Source organism: Cetorhinus maximus, chromosome 5 (genome assembly GCF_964194155.1).
Source record: "Cetorhinus maximus chromosome 5, sCetMax3.hap1.1, whole genome shotgun sequence".
Classification (NCBI taxonomy): domain Eukaryota; kingdom Metazoa; phylum Chordata; class Chondrichthyes; order Lamniformes; family Cetorhinidae; genus Cetorhinus; species Cetorhinus maximus.
In genome coordinates, this window is record NC_135883.1 from 91086270 (window position 1) to 91106094 (window position 19825).

Sequence of the window (19825 nt, forward strand, 5' to 3'; positions counted from 1 at the left end):
GGGTCATCCACTCAGGAATCTCAGAGGCTGTCTTCTCCCTCCAAGTCCCCTTTGCCTGTGAACCCCTCAACCTCATCCTCTGTCACTGCAGAGGGAGCAGCTGGCCAACAAGTGATTCTGGAGGGAAAAGTGTGTGTGTGGCAGGGCCTTTCGGAGCCTCGTGCAAGCACTCTCCCATGCACATGTGGGTCCTTTACGTATCACACACGCCTCAATGTCCTGAGCATTTTCAATGCTGCCTGCTGGGGTTCGCTTTCGGTTATCCATCTGAGCTGACCTGCATCTCCACCCACCCAATGATCATATTCCCATGCAGTTTCTGATCTTGCCCACCAGGACTGTCATTTCACTTTTGATTTATACAGCATGGTCTAGATTCTGTTTTGTGTGTGTTCCCCTGTCTTTTCCCCTCCCCTAGTCACCCATTTGCCCTATCATTGTTGACCCCCCTGATATCACCTTCCACCTCCCCCCCTGTGACCTACCAGCCACAACTCTCTTCCTTTGGGGATGTCCAGGTGAATGTGCACATTCCCTTCCTTCCCGAAAATCCCACCCCATCCACATTCACCTCTCCGACCTCCTCCTTCCCACCCACACGGTCCATGTCTGCCTCCCAGTTCCCACCAACCACCCTCGCTGTCCCTTCTGCTGCTAACTCTCACCCTCCCACCCCACCACCTCACTCTGCCCTTGGTCATTCTCACCATTCCCTCATAGCATGCCTACCCTCAGTTTGCTCCCCAGGAGGCAGTCATGAACACATCAGGCCCCTCCCTTGCATGTTCACCTGGACATCCCCCCTCCCTCCAGACCCCTTCCCCCCTCCAGACTCCTTCCTCTCCAGAGCCCCTTTCACAATCGCTGCAAAGCCTCTGGCTGGCTGGCCTTGTACATATGATAAAGAATAAAGGTCAATACCCACCTGAACAGAGCTTCTGTCACTAACTAGATGCAACTGTGGTCAGCTGATTGGGAGACTCCACACAGACCTCCCACTGACCCCTGGAAAGAGCCAGAGGCATAGAGGTTGAGGGCCACTGTGACCTTCAGAGCCACTGGCACAGGGTGTCCACTCACACAGTCAGAGCTGATCTCAGACCCAATCATCTGACAAATGGAGGTCACGTTCCCCTTGAGAGGCAGAGCCTCCTTCGGCATTGCACCTCAGACATATTGAGGTAGCTGCATCGCCGCCTGTAAACCCTGGCAGCAGATATTGGTGTGTTCTGCAGCCCCTTCCGCCTTGGACTACCTGCTGGCCCTGCGCCCCTCGTGCCTGCGCCTCTCCTCCCACAGGTCGCTCCCCTGGAGGCTGAATGGGGACACCTGGTCTCCTTTTCCTTCTGGCCCTCCTTTCCTCCTCAGAGGAGGCGCCTCCAGCGGAGACCACAATCCCCATTCCCAGGGAAAGGGAAGGCTGTCTGATACCTGGAAGGACCTAAGTGTTATGACTCCTCTTGAGTCCTGAACTGAAGCCTGTTATTTCTGTCAAAGCAGCTCTGAAGCAAAATGAAGTTGTCCTGTTCACACAAGCAAGCAGCAGTAAGTTATAATCTAAAGTACAAACAGCTCACATTAGCGAGCCCACTCACCCCTCTTATCCTGCCCGTGGGTGAGGTTTTTGAAAATGTGGCCCACCCGCCTGCTCATTGCGCCCATGTGACGCCCTGAAAATTGCAAGGGCTTTGCAAAATGGAAATCAGTTGCTGCCTCAAGGGCCTTAACTGGCCTGTTAATTAATGGTGGGTGCGCATCCGAAATATTGCGATGGGGCACGGTGATGTTGGGATGCACGCCCAACGCCATCGTGCATCATTTTATGTGCCTGTGTGTTGGGCCTGCCCCCGCACGCCAACTGTAAAATCCTGGCCACTGTAAAGCTGCTTAAATGTTCCAAAGCTTTCAGCGTGTTAGCGAACACTTGCCAGAATATGGTAGTTAGTACTGTAAAAAGGCACGTAGCTTCTGTGCAGATTCCCTTCACTGATGTCTCCGAGGTTTCCTGCACTTACTGAGTTCTGCAAGATCCTCCACCGGAAGATTGGCCAGAAAAATCGGAGGAAGGTAAGTGGGCACTTTTTTGCCTGATCAGGGTTGGAAATAGGGGTTCCCATCCTGATCAAAAGATTTGGGCCAGTACTAAGGGAACAACTAAGAGGAGCTGAATGCACACTGTGGCCTTGAGCTTCAGCCACTGACTCTGTATATCAGGAAGTGCCGAGAACGCTGCTAATGATTTTTTGTCCATTAATTTTAATGGATGGAAAAAAAATATGGGTTGCATTCCTGCGAATGCCCATATGTGTGGCCAGTGAGTGAGGCTCCCTGCAGCTAACAACATGCCGATTGGCCTAAACATAGGAAAGCAACTGAAAAATTGAGCTTTACATTCAATAGTAGCCTCCTGGCAGATAATTGAACTGGCTCTCTAACAACTGATAGCAAGGAATTGACCCTGTTACAAAAACAAAAATAGCTGGAAAAACTCAGCAGGTCTGACAGCATCTGCGGAGAGGAATACGGTTAACGTTTCGAGTCCATAGTGTTTATCTTAGTGTTTAATTGACCCTGTTAGTTCCATGAAACTTAAATTTTTTTCCTTTTTACATAACCCTCATACAAACTGACTGCATCTTGCTTGGCATAGGGATAGCACAATTAATGGTCCTACAAATTTAACGAGTTTCGCCTTTCTCAGGAAATTAGTTTTGAGATATTAGCTGTCCTTTCATTTAATTAATAGGAACTTCCCATGTCGTTTAAAATGTATGCCAATTTAAGCAATTGCTTGCCTTATACAGACACATAGGGCAGAATTTTGCCCTTGTCAGGTGGGGACGAGCGGGAGTGGCCGCGAAAGTGACTGCCGCCTGTGATCGGGGCCCGACTGTGCTTTCATGCTGACGGGCCAATTAAGGCCCGCCCACTGTGAAATGTGTGCTGCAGCGCTTAGCGCAGCCTGTGTGGGCGGGGGGGGAGAGCGAGCGGGAAGTTCACACATGCGCGTGGGTGTGTGCAGGAAAAGCTCCCTGAGGTACAGAGCTGCCTCAGGGACTTGAAGATTTTTGAAAGTAAAAAAGAAAGATTTTTAAAATGTTAGAAACATGTCACATGAGCAGGGACATGTTATGAATTCAATTTAAACATTTTTATTTAATTTTTAATTGCTGTTGGAAACCTCATCCCGCCCATGGATGAGGTTTCCTAAACAATGAAAAATTGAAGTTAATTATTACTTCCATGGCCTTAATTGCCGGGCGCACTGCCGACTCCCGCTTGCCCCCGCTGACTGAAATATGACGCAAGTGCGTGATAACGTCGGGACGCTCGCCCGACATCATCCCACGTCATTTTATGCTCATTCAGGTTGGGCGCGCGCGCCTGCCTGACGAGTGGAAAGTTCTGTCCATATGCCCTGATATTAGCTCAGAGGCATGAACGGGGGCAGGGCGCTGTTTAGAAGTTAGGAAACCTGAATTTGACAGCAGGATCTGATTAACATTTCTCCATCTCCATTTCCAAGCTTTAGCCAGGCCAGAATGAGAGGCTGGCTGGCTATTGGGCAGGGGGACATTCAGCACCAGGTCACAGCCAGCGAGTAGAGGGATTGGAGGCTTTGGGCGAGATTGGATGGGTTGGTGGGTGAGGACATTGGAGGCCTTGGAGATAAGGAGAGATTGGAAGGGTCAGAAAGGGACGGTCAGGAGGGTGAGGTCATAAGGGTCGTGGGCCTCTGACCATTGGTGTGGGCGCTGGGGGGAATGGCGAGTGATGCTGGCAAACTGCATTCAGCAGGTAGGTGAAAAGTCACTTGCCCCTGAATATAGCAATCAGCTCCTCCCTTAGTCGACAGGTTTCCTGAGGCCTGAGAAGGTTGGGGAATACAACTCCCACTTTCTAAGGCAGGACCCACTGAGAAAAGTCAAAGCACATTCTGATCATACAATAACAATCTTCTAGAATACCAAGAGTGAGTATGAGCAGTTTCTTTTTTTATTTATTCATTCACAGGATATGGGCTTTGCTGGCTGGGCCGTCATTTATTGCCCATCTCTAACTCCTCTTGAGAAGGTGGTGATGAGCTACAGTCCATGTGGTGTAGGTACACCCACAGGACTGTTAGGAAGGGAGTTACAGCATTTTGACCCAATGTCAATGAAGGAATGGCGATATATTTCCAAGTCAGGATGGTGAGTGACTTGGAGGGGAACCTCCAAAGTGGTGGTGTTCCGATCTATCTGCTGCCCTTGTCCTTCTAGATGGTAGTGGTAGCAGTCGTGGGTTCGGAAGGTGCTGTTGAAGGAGCAATTTATTTAAAGCAATTTAGTAAGTATTATTGCCTTAATCCAGCTTTTCATGTCCAATCTCTGGCTCGAACAAATCCTTAACCAGCTTTTTCACTAAATTTTATATATTATTCATTCAGGAGATGTGGGAGTTGGTTCGGCCAGCGTTTATTGCCCATCCCTAATTACCCTTGAACTGGGTGGCTAAGCCATTTCAGTGGGCATTTAAGAGTCAACCACATTGCTGTGCCATGTGGCTTTTTGTGATGTATACACAAGGACCCCCAAATCCCTCTGTTGCCGCAGCTTTCTGCAGTCTTTCTGCCTTGGCGCAATTCGAACCCAGGTCCCCAGACCATCACCCTGGGTTTCTGGATTACCAGTCCAGTGACAATACCAGTAGGCCACCACCGCCCCACCTCCAACTCTGTGTGGGTAGTTATGACCAGGACAGGAGGAGTGCGCAGTTTCTCTAGCACCACTACTTCGCAAACGCACCATAAACATAAATGTTTTATTTACTCACCGATATGGTCAATTGTTTACTTTCACTGTTGCGAGAACCAGATTAAAAGAGACTTTAACCATGCTTCTTTCAATAAACTCAGAATGAATTATTTATTATGAAACAAAACTTATTTTTAAAAGCAAGCTGCAAGACTGGTTAACATGCAATTTGTAATCTGCAAGCGTAATGATATACCCCTTTAAATACCAACATGCACATACACACCTAAAGGACAAAGCAGATAGGATCTTTGCAGAGGTTGGCATTTAAGGGAAAAAAAAAACATCTGGCCAATGGGAAAACTTTATGAAGAAGGATAAAGTTCAAAGGGTTTTGACACTGTCAATCTGGTGTTCCTGCATGAAAAGATAGATCACTGGTCACAGTAGTTGTCTGGAAGCTCTTTACAAAGGAGCTTCAGTGTGGAGAAGACCATAAGGCGTAGGAGCGGAAGTAGGCCATTCAGCCAATCAAGTCTGCTCTGCCATTCAATGAGATCATGGCTGAACTGATAATCCTCAACCCCACTTTCCTGTCTTTTCCCCACTGCCCTTGATTCCCTTACGGATTAAAAATCTGTCTATCTCAACCTTGAATATACTTAACAACCCAGCCTCTACAGCTCTCTGTGGTAAAGAATTCCACAGATTAACCACCTTCTGAGAGAAGAAATTCCTCCTCAGCTCGGTCTTAAATGGGTGCCCCCTTACTCTGAGATTTTGCCCTCTGGTCCTGGAATCTCCCGCAAGGCGAAACAACCTCTCAGCATCTACCCTGTCAAGCACCCTAAGAATCTTATATGTTTCAATAAGCTCGCCTCTCATTCTTCTAAACTCCAATGAGTACAGGCCCAACCAACTCAACCTCTCCTCATAAGAAAATCCCTCCATACCCGGGATCAAATTAGTGAACCTTATCTGGGCTGCCTCCAATGCCAGAATAATATTTTTCCTTAGATAAGGGGACCAAAACTATTCACAGTATTCTCGGTGTGGTCTAACTAGTGCCTTGTATAATTTTAGCAAGACTTCCCTATTTTTATACTCCATTCCCTTTGAAATAAAGGCCAACATTCGATTTGCCTTCCCTATTACCTGTTGAACTTGTATGCTAGCTTTTTATGATGTATACAGGAGGACCCCCAAATCCCTCTATTGCCACAGCTTTCTGCAGTCTTTCTCCATTTAAATAATATTCAACTCCTCTATTCTTCCTGCCAAAGTGCATAACCTCACATTTTCCTACATTATATTCCGTTTACCACGTTTTTGCCCATTCACTTAACCTGTCTATATCCCTCTGTAGACTCTTTGTGTCATCCTCACCACTTGCCTTCCTACCTATGTTTGTGTCATCCGCAAACCTGGCGATAGTACATTCATTTCCCTCATCCAAGTCATTAATACATATTGTAAATAATTGTGGCCCCAGCACTGATCCCTTTGGCACTCCACTAGTTACAGGTTGCCATCCTGAAAATGCCTACCTTTATCCCAACTCTCTGTCTTCTATTAGTTAGCTAATCCTCTATCCATGCTAATATACTACCCCTAACACCATGGGCTCTTATCTTATTAAATAGCCTTATGTGCAGTACTTTATCGAACACCTTTTGGAAATCCAAATCTATTACATCCACAGATTCCCCTTTACCTACCCTGCTTGTTACCTCCTCAAAGAATTCGATTAAATTTGTCAGACATGATTTCCCCTTCATGAAGCCATGCTGACTCTGCTTGATTATATTATGCATTTCTAAATGCTCTGCTATTACATCCTTTATAATAGACTCTTAACATTTTCCCAATGACGGATTTTAAGCTAACTGGCCTGTAGTTACCTGTTTTTTGTCTCCCTTTTTGAATAAGGGTGTTAGTTACGTTAGCAGTTTTCCAATCCTCTGGGACTTTTCCAGAATCTAAGGATTCTTGGAAGATTACTACCAGTGCATCCACTATCTCTGTTGCTAGTTCCTTTAATATCCTAGGATGCAACCCATCAGGCCCAGAGGACTTATCGGCCTTTAGCCCCATTAGTTTCCCTTATACTTTTTCTCTAGTGATAGTTATTGTATTTATTTCCTCCCTGCCTTTTGCCCCTTGATTATTTAATATTTTTACCATTTTTTTCCACCTTTGACCCTATTTGCTTCTACTTTTTAAGTTTGTACACTCTGTCCCTTCCTGTCACGCTCTGGGTATCATTACCTAAATAGCTGCCCTGCAAAGCTGCCATATCCTTTTGCTTTTTAAGCCTATGTATCCCCTTTCCAGAACCCCCCCCCCCATTTAGTTTAAAGCCCTCTCTACAGCCCTAGTTATTCAATTCACCAGGACACTGGTCCCAGCACAGTTCAAGTTAAGTCCATCCCACTGGAACAGCTCCCTTCTACCCCAGTACTGGTGCCAATGCCCCATTAACTGAAACCCATTCCTCCTGCACCAAACTATGAGCCACGCATTTAACTCCTTGACTTTATTTACCCTATGAGAGTTTGCCCGTGGCTCAAGTAGTAATCTGGAGATTATTACCTTGGAGGTTCTGCTTTTTAACTTAGCTCCTAACTGTTCAGATTCTTTCAGCAGAACCTCCTTTCTAGTCCTATCAATGTCGTTGGCACCAACTTGGACGATGACAACTGGATCCCTCCCCTCCCACTCGAAATTCCTCTCCAGCCCTGAGGAGATGTCCTTAACCCTGGCACCGGGCAGGCAACACACCCTTTGGGACTCACGTTCACGGCTGCAGAGAACAGTATCTATGCCCCCTAATTATACTGTCCCCTATCTGAATCCGGATCTGAAGTTCCTCGAGCTGTAAACACTTATTACAGATGTGTTCGTCCTGGATCACCTTGGTGTCCAGCAGCTCCCACATGCTGCAGTAGCAACAGAACAGATCAGGATCAGTGTCTTTGGGATCTCTCTCTTGTCTCAGCTGCTCAGGGTTCCAAATGCAGATGAGTTATACTGGGATGAGGATTTCTTGCTGGACACTGAATGACTACATTGAATTTCAGTCGAGGCAGGGGCAGAGTGAGTTGGGAAACCTCTTTTTCGGTTTATTCCCAAAACTGAGTACAAAGCACAAGTTCAAAACAGAAACTCATCTCAGTCAGGTGGTTTCACCAGGGCCTCCAAACCTAAAAACAGTAGGTTTTCTCCTCCAGCAATTCAGGTTCAAGTAAACAAGTAGTTCTTATCTCTTCAGGTGCCTTGTTGGTCATGTAGCTGAAGTCATGTGACTTCTTGGAAAAGGCAGTTTGCTCACAGTCCAAAGTGAAATTATAAACTTTAAAAAAAAAACCCAGGTCCGTTCCCAAGAAAATGTCCAAATAACTTATCCAATTTATAAAAAGACATAGGGCAGGATTTTCCGGTCATCGGGCAGGTCCGGGAGCGGTGGGGAAATGGTCTACCACTGGTGATTGGTCCCCGACCGCGATTTCATGCTCGCTGGCTAATTAATGGCCAGCCAGGATGAAAGGCTTGCTGAAGAGCTCAGCGCTGCCGGGGTCGGGGTGCGAGGAGTGTGAACGCAAAAGTTTGCGCATGCACGGGAGCGTGCGCTGAAAGCTCCCTGAGGGCACAGACCTGCCTCAGGGAGCTGAAGAATTGTGGATTCCAAAATAAAGATTTTAACAATGATAGAAACATGTTTCCACATGTGACTCAAGTCACATGAACAGGGACATATTAAAAATGATGATTAAAAATTTTTATTGTTTTTTAAATTACTGCTGGGAACCTCATCCCGCCTACTGGATGAGGTTTCCTAAAAAATGCAAAGGCCGCCTGGCCAATTCGACCACCCGCCAACCATAAGGTTGGACGGATGGCAAAAAATAGGTAGAACCTAATTGATTAAGGGCTTTAATAGGCCTCTTAATTGTCGGTGGGTGCACTGCCAGCTCTCGCATGTGCCCACCGACCGAAATATCACATGAATGCGCGATGAAAATCACGCGCTATTTTACCCCTGATCAGGCCGGGCTTGCGCCTGCTCACGGGACATAAAATTCTGCCATAGTTCTTGGAGATATGTATTTATAACAGGATTGAATATTCTAGGCATGTGCTTCCTTATTATTTCACTCCATGTGAAAAGCTGTCTCACAACCTTGGTTCACTTTTCACCATTTATTTGGAGTTGCTCTGATCTCTGTGTGTGCATGTTTTCATTATTCATAGATTTGAGGTCTCAATGTTACTTTGTCCTGTTGAAGATATTGATCAGAATAAAGTCTTGTGTACAAAACTTTGTTATTCAAATGCAGAAAGATCACCAGGTCAAAGTGCCAACATAATGGCCCAAATTCCTTGAAAGGACATTGGCCTGGATCTTCTGGTCAGTGGCAATGCTGAACACATTGTCAGGGGTTAGTCAGGTCAGGTGGGGGGGGTGGATTGCGGTAATTTGGAGAGATTGACTCAGTTGAATTACCCAGCTGTTAGACCAGGTATTAAACTGTGTAACATTTCTGGTTAAGTATACAAGTAAGTTCTGTGTATTTAGCCCAAGTTTCCACCCTTAGTTCAGGGTTGCAGATATTCGCAGAGAATCAGCCCATTGGAAGTTTAAACTTCCCAGGCAATTCTCAATACATCTGTGCGCTCGGACTTCCGCAGTGTGCAGATGCGCATCTCCCAATGGACGTACCATCTCCAACGATCTGGAGTCTGGACGATTTGAGCCAATGTTCCATTGTGACATGGTTGCAGTTCCTGTTGTGGAACCTGAATTTCTTTCAAAAAAATGAGATAGACCACGCCAGTGGCAGTAACTAATGAGATTAGATGTCTTTTGAACTGTCATTGTACAAAGTTATAAAAATGTTTTATTTCTCTTAATGCAGCCCCCCACAGATGGAAACCACACTAGTCACAGAGTCTTCATCTGATCCACAGCATGAGGAATGGTTTGCAAGATATTTTACTTTCTAAAACTAGCCAAATTCCGAATGGATCTTTAAAACCGCATAGATCTGCAGTACAAGCATGATGCAATAAAAATCCATTTTTAGCACAGTTAAATATATTTATTGTGAAAAAACCTTTGAAAAAGGATCAGTGACAACATTAACAGCGCTAATTGTGAGGACTTGTGTTATTTGCCTGGGTCAGTTTGAAATGCCATCTAGGGCTTTAAAGAATCTATGTAATATTTCCAACAGCACACGATGTAAATTATTTTGTTTACCTATTTTAATTTTAAATTATGATTTTGGACCCCTTACTCTTCATATTGTTTCCCAGTTTAGAGGTTGAAACAGGTGATGTTCTTCCAAATTTGCCAAAACACTCTTATCTGGTTAATAGAGTGGTTAACAGTGACTCTCCCTATGATTTTCTTTTGTTTCCTTTGAGAGAAAAGCCTAGTATCTGACTGGCATCTTCTCTACGTATTGACCTCCTTTAAAGTTACATATATAATTTCATGTACAAATGTGCAATATGTTGAAATATAATGTATATGTGAAATATAATTTGTATTTTACCTTGGGATGTCTCATTGTCTGAAAGTTTGTATTGATTGCTAAATAAACTTTTGTTCCTGTAGTGTAGAAGTTTGTTTTTATTTTGTTCAGGATTATGTTTATCACAGGATCAATTCATGAATTAACCATTAGCTTTGCTTGACATTTGGATTTTATGCACTGTTTTCTCATTCCAATTCACTGGAGCAAATGCAATAATATACTACTCAAAATGCCATTAAAATGTGTTGCGTATAAAATAAAACAAAATCAAATATAACAATAATAAAACAGGGAAAGTGACCTCTTGAGTTCTTTGCAGGCTCAACAAAAGAACTGCTGCTGCAGTTTGAGTTGGAATCGAAAAGAAATGCAGTAACAGCCAGTGTATAAGACCACGATTATATGGCTGTCATTTCAGTTGAAACCCTTTAAATCTGCTGGCTCTAAGTCACCATCCAAGATATCAAAAACATGCACAAATATTTTGGCTTGCACACCAAATTTTACAACCAAACCTTTCCACCATGAGGAGATGATGCAGCTGGACAAAGAATATTGTTTGTTCCACATTCTGCAGCAGCACCGCCCAGGCTGATGGGTTCTGGGGAAATTATGCGGAGCATCAGAAGGATACCATCACAATGTTGCAGACTGGTAGTCTCCTTTAGAACAGCTGTGACACTGTGGCCAATTCATTCTCCACAGTTGAAAGTTCTCTGTGCCTGCTGTTTGGGATGCAAGTCGATAGTCCATCAACTGCATTAACTTAAACTAGTCAGAGATTAATGCCTCAAACAATCAGTTAATTTATCTGGCATGACTGAATTTTCTTTTCAGTTTCCCCAGGAGAATTCAGTGTTTGGCATTGAACAGTGAATCTTCAGAAAATATCATATTAAGCTGTCTTTTTCAGGACAAGCATACAAGAGGAAAGAAAAATTATATCCCTTTATTTATAGTTATGGCTAAGTGTCATGAATGCCCAGAGAAACAATTGTTTAATTTTCATAACACACCAGGGAATTGGCAAATGATCTTTAGAAAATGACAGATGTTGGCCTGGATTTTTCAGTGGTGATGGGATGGCACTAGCTGCTGACCTTGAGGAAAGCTGCCCACAGGGATTAGTGGATTCTGTGGCATTGATTTCCCCTATTACAACAGCAACAACGTATATTTATATGACGTGTTTAAAAAAATGAAATGTCCTGAGGCACTTCACAGGAGCATTATAAAACATACAAACATACTAATTAGGAGCAGGAGTAGGCCACTCGGCCCCTCGAGCCTGCTCCGCCATTCAATACGATCATGGCTGATCTGATTGTAAGCTCAACTTCACATTCCTGCCTATCCCTGAATAACCTTTCACCCGCTTGCTTATCAAGAAGCTATCTAGCTCTTCCTTAAAGATATTCAAGGCCTCTGCCTCAACCCACCTTTTGAGGAAGAAATTTCTAAATTCTCCCAACCCTCTGAGAGAAAAATTTTAACTCATCTCTGTCCTAAATGGATGACCCCTTATTTTTAAACAGTGACCCCTAGTTCTAGATTCTCCCACAAGAGGAAACATCCTCTCCACATCCACCCTGTCAAGTCCCCTCAGAATCTTCTGTCTCAATCAAATCGCCTCTTACTCTTCTAAACTCCAACAGATGAAAGCCTAGCCTACCCAGGCTTTCCTCATAAGACAACCCACCCATTCCATTAATCTAGTAAACATTCTCTGAACTGCTAATGCATTTACATCTTTCCTTAAATAAGGAGACCAGTACTATACTGGTGTGATAGAAACATAGAAACTAGGAGCAGGAGTAAGCCATTCAGCCCTTCGAGCCTGCTCCACCATTCATTATGATCATGGCTGATCACCCAACTCAATAGCCTGCTCCCGCTTTCTCCCCATACCCTTTGATCCCTTTCACCCCAAGAGCTATATCTAACTCCTTCTTGAAAACATACAATGTTTTAGTCTCAACTACTTTCTGTGGTAACGAATTCCACAGGCTCACCACTCTCTGGGTGAAGAAATTTCTCCTCATCTCAGTCCTAAATGGTCTACCCCATATCCTCAGACTGTGACCCCTGGTTCTGGACTCCCCCACCATTGGGAACATCCTTCTTGCATCTACCCTGTCTAGTCCTGTTAGAATTTTATAGGTTTCTATGAGATCCCCCCCTCATTCTTCTGAACTCCAGCGAATATAATCCTAATCGACTCAATCTCTCCTCATATGTCAGTCCCGCCATCCCAGGAATCAGTCGGGTAAACCTTCGCTGCACTCCCTCTATAGCAAGTACATCCTTCCTCAGATAAGGAGACCAAAACTGCACACAATATTCCAGGTGTGGTCTCACCAAGGCCCTGTACAATTGCAGCAAGACATCCCTGTTCCTGTACTCGAACCCCCTGGCTATGAAGGCCAACATACCATTTGCCTTCTTTACTGCCTGCTGCACCTGCATGCTTACCTTCAGCGACTGGTGTACAAGGATACCCAGGTTTCGTTGCACATTCCTCTCTCTCAATTTATAGCCATTCAGATAATAATCTGCCTTCCTGTTTTTGCTACCAAAGTGGATAACCTCACATTTATCCACATTATATTGCATCCTGGGGCTTACCATTGACAAGAAACTGAACTGGACCAGCCATATAAATACTGTGGCTACAAGAGCAAGTCAGAAGCTAGGAATCCTGTGACAAGTAACTCACCTCCTGACTCCCCAAAGCCTGCCCACCATCTACAAGACACAAGTCAGGAGTGTGATGGAATACGCCTGGATGAGTGCAGCTCTAACAACGCTCAAGAAGCTTGACACCATCCAGGACAAAGCAGCCCACATGATTGGCACTCCATCCACAAACATTCATTCCGTCCACCAGCGACACACAGTAGCAGCAGTGTGTATCATCTACAAGATGTACTGCAGGAATTCACCAAGTCTCCTTAGACAGCACCTTCTAAACCATGACAACTACCATCTAGAATGTCAAGGGCAGCGGATATATGGGAACCCCATCACTTGGAAGTTCCCGACCAAGTCACTCACCATCCTGACTTGGAAATATATCACTGCTCCTTCACTGTCATTGGGTTAAAATCCTGGAACTTCCTTCCTAACAGCACTGTGGGTGTACCTACATCATGTGGACTGCAGCAGATCTAGAAGGCAGCTCATGACCACCTTCTCAATGGCAATTAGGGATGGACAATCTCGTCTGCACTGGACTGCAGTTTTTGGCTGCAGTCAGAGCCAAGTTTGTAGCACCACAAGTGACTCAGCTGTACAGCAGGGGAGGAAGAAGAAAGGAAGAGCAATATTGATAGGGGATTTATTGGTTAGGGGAACAGGCAGGCATTTCTGTGACTATAGATGTGACTCCAGGATGGTATGTTGCCTCCCTGGTGCCAGGGTCAAGCGTGTCACAGAGCGGCTGCAAGACATTCTTCTGGGGGAGAGTGATCAACCAGAGGTCGTGGTCTACATTGGTACCAATGACTTAGGTAGGAAGGGGGATGTAGCCCAGCAATCAGAATTTAGGGAGCTAGGTAGAAAACTAGCAGGCAGGACCTCAAATGTAGTAATCTCCGGATTACTCCCAGTGCCACGTGACAGTGAGTACAGAAATAGGAGGATAAGGCAGATGAATGCGTGGCTGGAAAGAATGGTGCAGGAGGGAGGGCTTTAGATTCCTGGGACACTGGGGCTGGCTCTGGGGGAGATGGCACCTGTACAAGCTACACGGGTTGCACCTGAACAGAGAAGGGACTGAGTTCCTTGTGGGGTGTTTTGCTAGTGCTGTTGGGAGGGCTTTAAACTAACTCAGCTGGGGTGTGGGAACTAAGAGAAAATATTAGACAGGAATATCAGGGTGCACAAATTACTGGGAGGGACAGATAGCAGTAGTATAGAGGATAATAAGTTAATAGGTAAAGTCAGGATAAGGGAGAAAGTAACAAAATCTAAATCAGGATTACTATGCATGTATGTGAATCCACAGAGTATAGTAAATAAAATTGGGGAGTTATAGGTGCAGATTGCCATGTGGAAATATGATGTTGTGGTGATAACAGAGACCTGGCTCAAGGAAGGGCAGAATGGGTGTTAAATATTCCCAAGTACAAGGTGTTCAGAAAAGATAGGAAAGGAAGGAAAAGAGGAGAGGTGGTGGTATTGGTTAAGCAGAGCATTGCAGTGCTGGAGAAAGAGGATGTCCCAGAGGGTTCAAGGACAGAATCAGTTTGGTACAGCTAAGGAACAAAAAGTGTGCAATTACATTGCTCGGTGTGGTCTACAGACCGCAACTGGTGAGAAGGACGTAGAAGAAAAAATCTGCAGGGAAATTACAGAGAGATGCAGGCATTATAGAGTAGTTATAATGGGGAATTTTAATTACCCAAATGTAGACTGGGACAGTGGTAGCGTGAGGGTGGAGAGGGGCAAGAGTTCCTGTGTTCAGGAGAATTTTGTACAGCAATATGTGTCCAATCCAACAAGAAAAGACCTGGTTCTTAGAAATGAGGTGGGCCAAGTAGACCAAGTGTCAGTTGGGAACATTTAGGAGACAGTGATCATTGTTTCGTAAGTTTTAGGATGATGATAGAAAAGGACGATAGGCAATCCAGAGTAAGAATAATTAACTGGACAAGAGCCGACTTTGATAGAGCAAAAACAGAGCTGGGCCACATAGACTGGAACAAAAGATTGGTGGGAAAAACTGTAGCTGAACAATGGGCTACCTTCAAAAAAGAATTGGTTCGGGCACAGTCAAGGTATATTCCATCGAAAGGGAAAGGCAGGGCAAACAAATCCAGAGCTCCCGGGATGAAAAAGGTGATTGAAATTAAAATAAAGGGTGGAATTTGCTGGCAGCAGGCGTGATAAGTGGCACGCGCGAACAATATGGTGCGATCGGTTTCAGGATGGCGGGAAGGCAGGTTGTGATTGTCCGCTCCCACCAACGGTCATCGGGAAGCTCATTGTAATACATCAGCATATCATTAAAAGGCCATCCCACCAGGCTCTTGGACCCCCGCCAGACTGTCCGTCCACATCGGAGGGAAAGCACATCAGCCTGCTTCACAACAGCACACAGGCGATGTGCACTTGGGGAAGTTCATTTTGGGGAACTGGAGGTGAGTGCACAGCAACGCTCTGCCGAACTTGCCAAGGTCGCCTGTTGCTTTGCAGGCTTCAGGGCGTTGGGGCGCTGGGGTTAAGTGCTACCCTGCCACAGAGATGATTGTTGTCAGGAGGGCTGTCTTGGGGCAACTGCTGCCCTGGCGCTGTATCCCGCGCAGAAGAAATTGAGGTGGGGGGCAGGGTAGGTGAGGGAAGTGGCCACGCATTAGGAACACCTGTATAAACTGACCAGTCCTCTGCAGCTGAAACAGTTCAGACGTGGCCACAGTGATATGATTGGGGTCAGGCTCCTAGACTGCCCGCCCACGCAACAAGGAGGCACCAAAGTGCCCCCAGGCGCTCCAGACCTTTCACAACCCGCCACTCACAAATGCATCCATGAGGTCACAGATGCCATCTTCTCGAGGGCACACAACTTTGTGCATTTCGCCCGGGACCGAGACAGCCAGGATGTGAGGGCTATTGGATTCTCCCGGATCTCGGGATTCCCACAGGTGCAGGGTGTGATGAACTGCACTCATGTGGCGCTCAGGTCTCCATCGCTACACTCAGTGGACTACATCAACATCAAGGGCTTCCACTCACTGAATATGCAGCTGGTATGTGACCACCAGAAATGCATCCCGCAGGTCTGCGCACGGTTTCCAGGGACAGTGCATGACGCCTACACCCTGAGTCAGTCACAGATCCCTGAAGTCTTCCAGGGACTACAGAAGCTGCAGGGTTGGCTCCTCGGAGACAAGGGCTACCCCACAGAGGCCGTGGTTGATGACACCCATGCGGCGGGCCTCAGACTGCAGTAGAGCGACGCTATAATGAGGCTCATGCTGCAGCTCACAACTTGGTGGAGCAGACCATCGGGATGCTGAAGATGAGGTTCTGGTGCCTAGACCGGTCTGGTGGAGCCCTGAAATACAGTCCACAGAGGGTGTTACACATCATCGTCGTCTGCTGCGCCATTTACAATCTGGCACTCCAATGGGGAGACGAGCTGGCTGGGGAGGAGATGGAGGAGCAGCACATCTCCTCTGATGAGGAGGACACCGATGGGGATGAGGGTGATGAGGTCCTCGGAGGATGAGGCCCTCACACTGGCTAGGTGAGTCAGGCATGCTCGGGAGGCCCTTGTAACTGTTAGATTTGTGGAGGATGATGACGACATGCAGGGAGGTGACCCCATGGATCCTCACATCGCAGTTGTGAACGTTTGACTCCAGCCTGGCTTATGGCAGCGCGAATACCCTCTGTGAGAATGCTGCTGTCATGGAGATGCAGTTGAGGCCCTAATAGTCGCTCGATCGCAGGAGGATGATGACAACATGCAGTGAAGACACTCCAGAAATCTTCATACAGCCTCTGAGAATGTCTGACCCCTGTCTGGCCGAGGGCAGCTCGCTTGTGCTCTGTGATCAGGATCATATCATAGAGACGCAGCCATGAAACTTTAGAAGTTTTGATGCTTTGTCCGCCTTCAGCACGTGAGCCCTTAAGGAGCTGGAGCACAGCGTCAGTGGTCACAGATGCTGGTGTGATGGGGGCCAGCACTTCCTTAAAGGTGCTGTGAGCACACAGAGAGAATGAGAGAACTCTGTGGCGCCTGCCCACTACATTCTGGCAGCAATGACAAGCAGCACTGAGGTGCAAGCATCAGTAATGTTTCCAGGGAGTGAGGGAGGATCATCATTTTGGTGTGAAGGCTGCACAGAGCACAGGGAAGAGGCCCTGGACTGAGACACCTGCCTTTATCTTGTGCAGAAAGGTTTCACATCTGAGTGACAAGAACACTGCTCATCAGAACAAGGAGCCATAGGCAGGGAGACATTCTTGGGAGTTTATTGACAATAGCGAACAGTATGTACAAGTGATTGACACCCATGCCCAGGCTGTGCAACTAATTCTCCTTAACTTTCCCAACCCTGTCGCTACGTCTTGGTGCTCCCCGGATGTCCACAGTAGAGGTAGAGGCAGCCTGCTGACTGTGACTCCCTGTCTGTGATGACCTTGGCAGGAGTCCTCTGGAGGGCCGAGACATGGAGGGCCCCGGCCTGCTTTCAGGGTCCTGCTGTGTGGCAGTGGCACCCTCCTCGGCCTGTGAAGCTGGATCTGCAGAGGTCACAGGAAGAGGGGAGTCAGATGGGCCAGTCACTCCCAGAGTCACCTGGGTGGATGGCCCTGGAGTGTGCACCTGCTGATCCTCCTCCCTATGGGTGCCCGAGGACCCCTGGCTGACTCCTTGAGGAGCAGGGGTAGCTGGAGTGAGATGCCCCTCACCCCTCTTGTGTTCACACTGTTAGACGCCAACTATGGCATCAGCAATGGAGTTAAGCCCGTGCAACAGTGCAGGAGCGAAGTCCTGGACCAAGGTCTCCATGGTGGCTGCCATCTTGCCAGTGTTGACCCCGGTGCATTGGCATGCCAGCACTATTACCTCAGCCTGAAGGTGGACGGCTCCTCCATCGTGCCTTTCAATCTGAGGAGTTCAGCGGACTATTGATGTTCTCGGGCTTGTCTTTGTAGCCCTAGCAACTGTGCCATGACCGAGTCCAGAGGCTTATCATCTGACTCGGACTCAGCAACATCCTGGCCTCCAGCAGTCCTCCAATACCGGACACCTGGGAAGTCCCTGCCTCTGCCTGCAGTGGATCAGACAGTGCGATGTGCTCACTAGATTGTCATCCCGGGGCTCATCTAACGCTAGGTCCTACCGAGGTGTGTGTCTCTGCACTGGTGGAGAGTGTGGGTGAGCGTTGTGACAGGACTTCAGGGAGGGTTCCTCCAGATTCCTCTCTAGAGGTTTCTTCGGGGCTTGATTTGAGGCCCTGAGTCATGGACTCTGTTGGCTGTTTGGCAGATGTGCCTGCGAAAGCAAAGGGAGGTAATTAGTGTATGGCAGTGGCCTGTGAAACAGGACACATCACTCACAGCATGGTTGTCTGATGGATGTTGCGCTGCTGGATCCTCACTTGGTAGACCAGCATCGACCTCACCATCAGCACTGGACTGGTCCAGATCGTGGCCAGTCAGCTGGATGGCTCTGCTATCAAAGTCCGTGAGGTTCTTGATTTTGGGTATTCCGCCAGCAGTCTGCGGCCTTTCTCTCTTGTTGTGTGCCAGCTTGTCCTGCATGGATTGAGATGGAGAAAGGGTAAGCAGGATGCCTGACGGGCCAGATGATAAGTATGTCTGGGTGGTGAGTGGTCCCATGGACAGGCTAAGGACAATGATGGTAAGTGTGAGAGAGTGAATGGTGATGTCCCTTGAACTGGCAATGAGTGAGGGCCCTGTGGATGTGTGATGGGTTTGTGAGTGCGTGAATTGAGAGTAATGAGAAGAGTGACTTACCCTGGCGGAAAGATCATTCATCCTTTTGCAGCACTGGGTGGCTGTCCTTTTAGTTAAATGCCTTAATCAATCATGGTCAAGCTGTCTGGTTTAAATTTCAAACAATGCTTGGCTGTTAAATGTCAGTCACCATCACTGGTGCATTCCCCATGGCAATGCCACTTGCCATCAGCACTATCTTCACATACAGCATAAACTGTTGTTCCCCCCTTAGATTGTTATTCTTGCAAGTGTCCTGATGAGTGCAAGACAAAAAGTTTAGATCTGTCTCTTTTTTCAGCAATATTCAAGTTCTGTACTACCAAACCACTATTATATATCTAATCTCTACTCTGGCTGCTTGCAGACTAACTACAAGTCATGGGACTAATACGTCACATCTTGTCAAGGATATGTAATGACTGACAGCAGTTTAAGAAAAATCCCTTAAAGGTGTATGCACATCATAATCACAGGAGTATCAGCTGTGGCTCAGTTGGTAGCACTCTCGGCTCTGATTTAGCAGGTTATGGGTGCAGGTCCCACTCCAGGTCATGCACACAAAAATCAAGGCTAACACCCCAGTGCAGTATTGACGGAGTGCTACTCTGTTGGAGGTGCTGCCTGTTGGATCATTTGAAAAATGAGTGGGGAGGTGATCCCTGTGTCTTATCCAATATCTATCCTTTAAACAATATCATAAAAACTTTAAAACAATTATTTACTCATTTTCGCATTACTTTTAGCAGGAGTTTGCTGTGCACAAATTAGCTGCTGCAATTCTTACATTACAACAGTAACTACACAGCAAAAATAATGTGTTATCTGTGAAGTCCTTAGGAACAACATGAAAGGTGTTACACCACGGTCAATTAGGATTTATTTTGCAGTTTACAATTTTAAAAAAACGGATTAGGTGTTGGAATAAATTGGAAAAGTGAAACTAGGCAGAAAAAAACAAAATTAGAGAGTAGGAAAGAAGAGAGAATTGGAGGGGGCCAGAGTAAGTAAAACTCAAGTACTTTATTTTTAAAAAACTTTACTTTCAATTGCTCATTTGCTTATGCAGGGTGGATATTA

The 19825-nt window shown here is 46.4% G+C and overlaps 1 protein-coding gene across 5 annotated transcripts in view; it reads left to right on the top strand.

Moving 5' to 3' along the window:
- Nucleotides 1–10359, top strand: part of fam184ab (family with sequence similarity 184 member Ab) — a 237960-nt gene extending 227601 nt beyond the window's left edge. For all 5 annotated transcript variants that reach the window (XM_078542180.1, XM_078542182.1, XM_078542181.1 and 2 more), the window contains one exon: nt 9653–10359. In XM_078542180.1, coding sequence (XP_078398306.1) covers nt 9653–9740 — 88 coding nt within the window. In that variant the 3' untranslated portion in view covers nt 9741–10359. The remainder of the gene's footprint in view (nt 1–9652) is intronic.
- The last annotated feature ends 9466 nt before the right edge of the window (nt 10360–19825 follow it).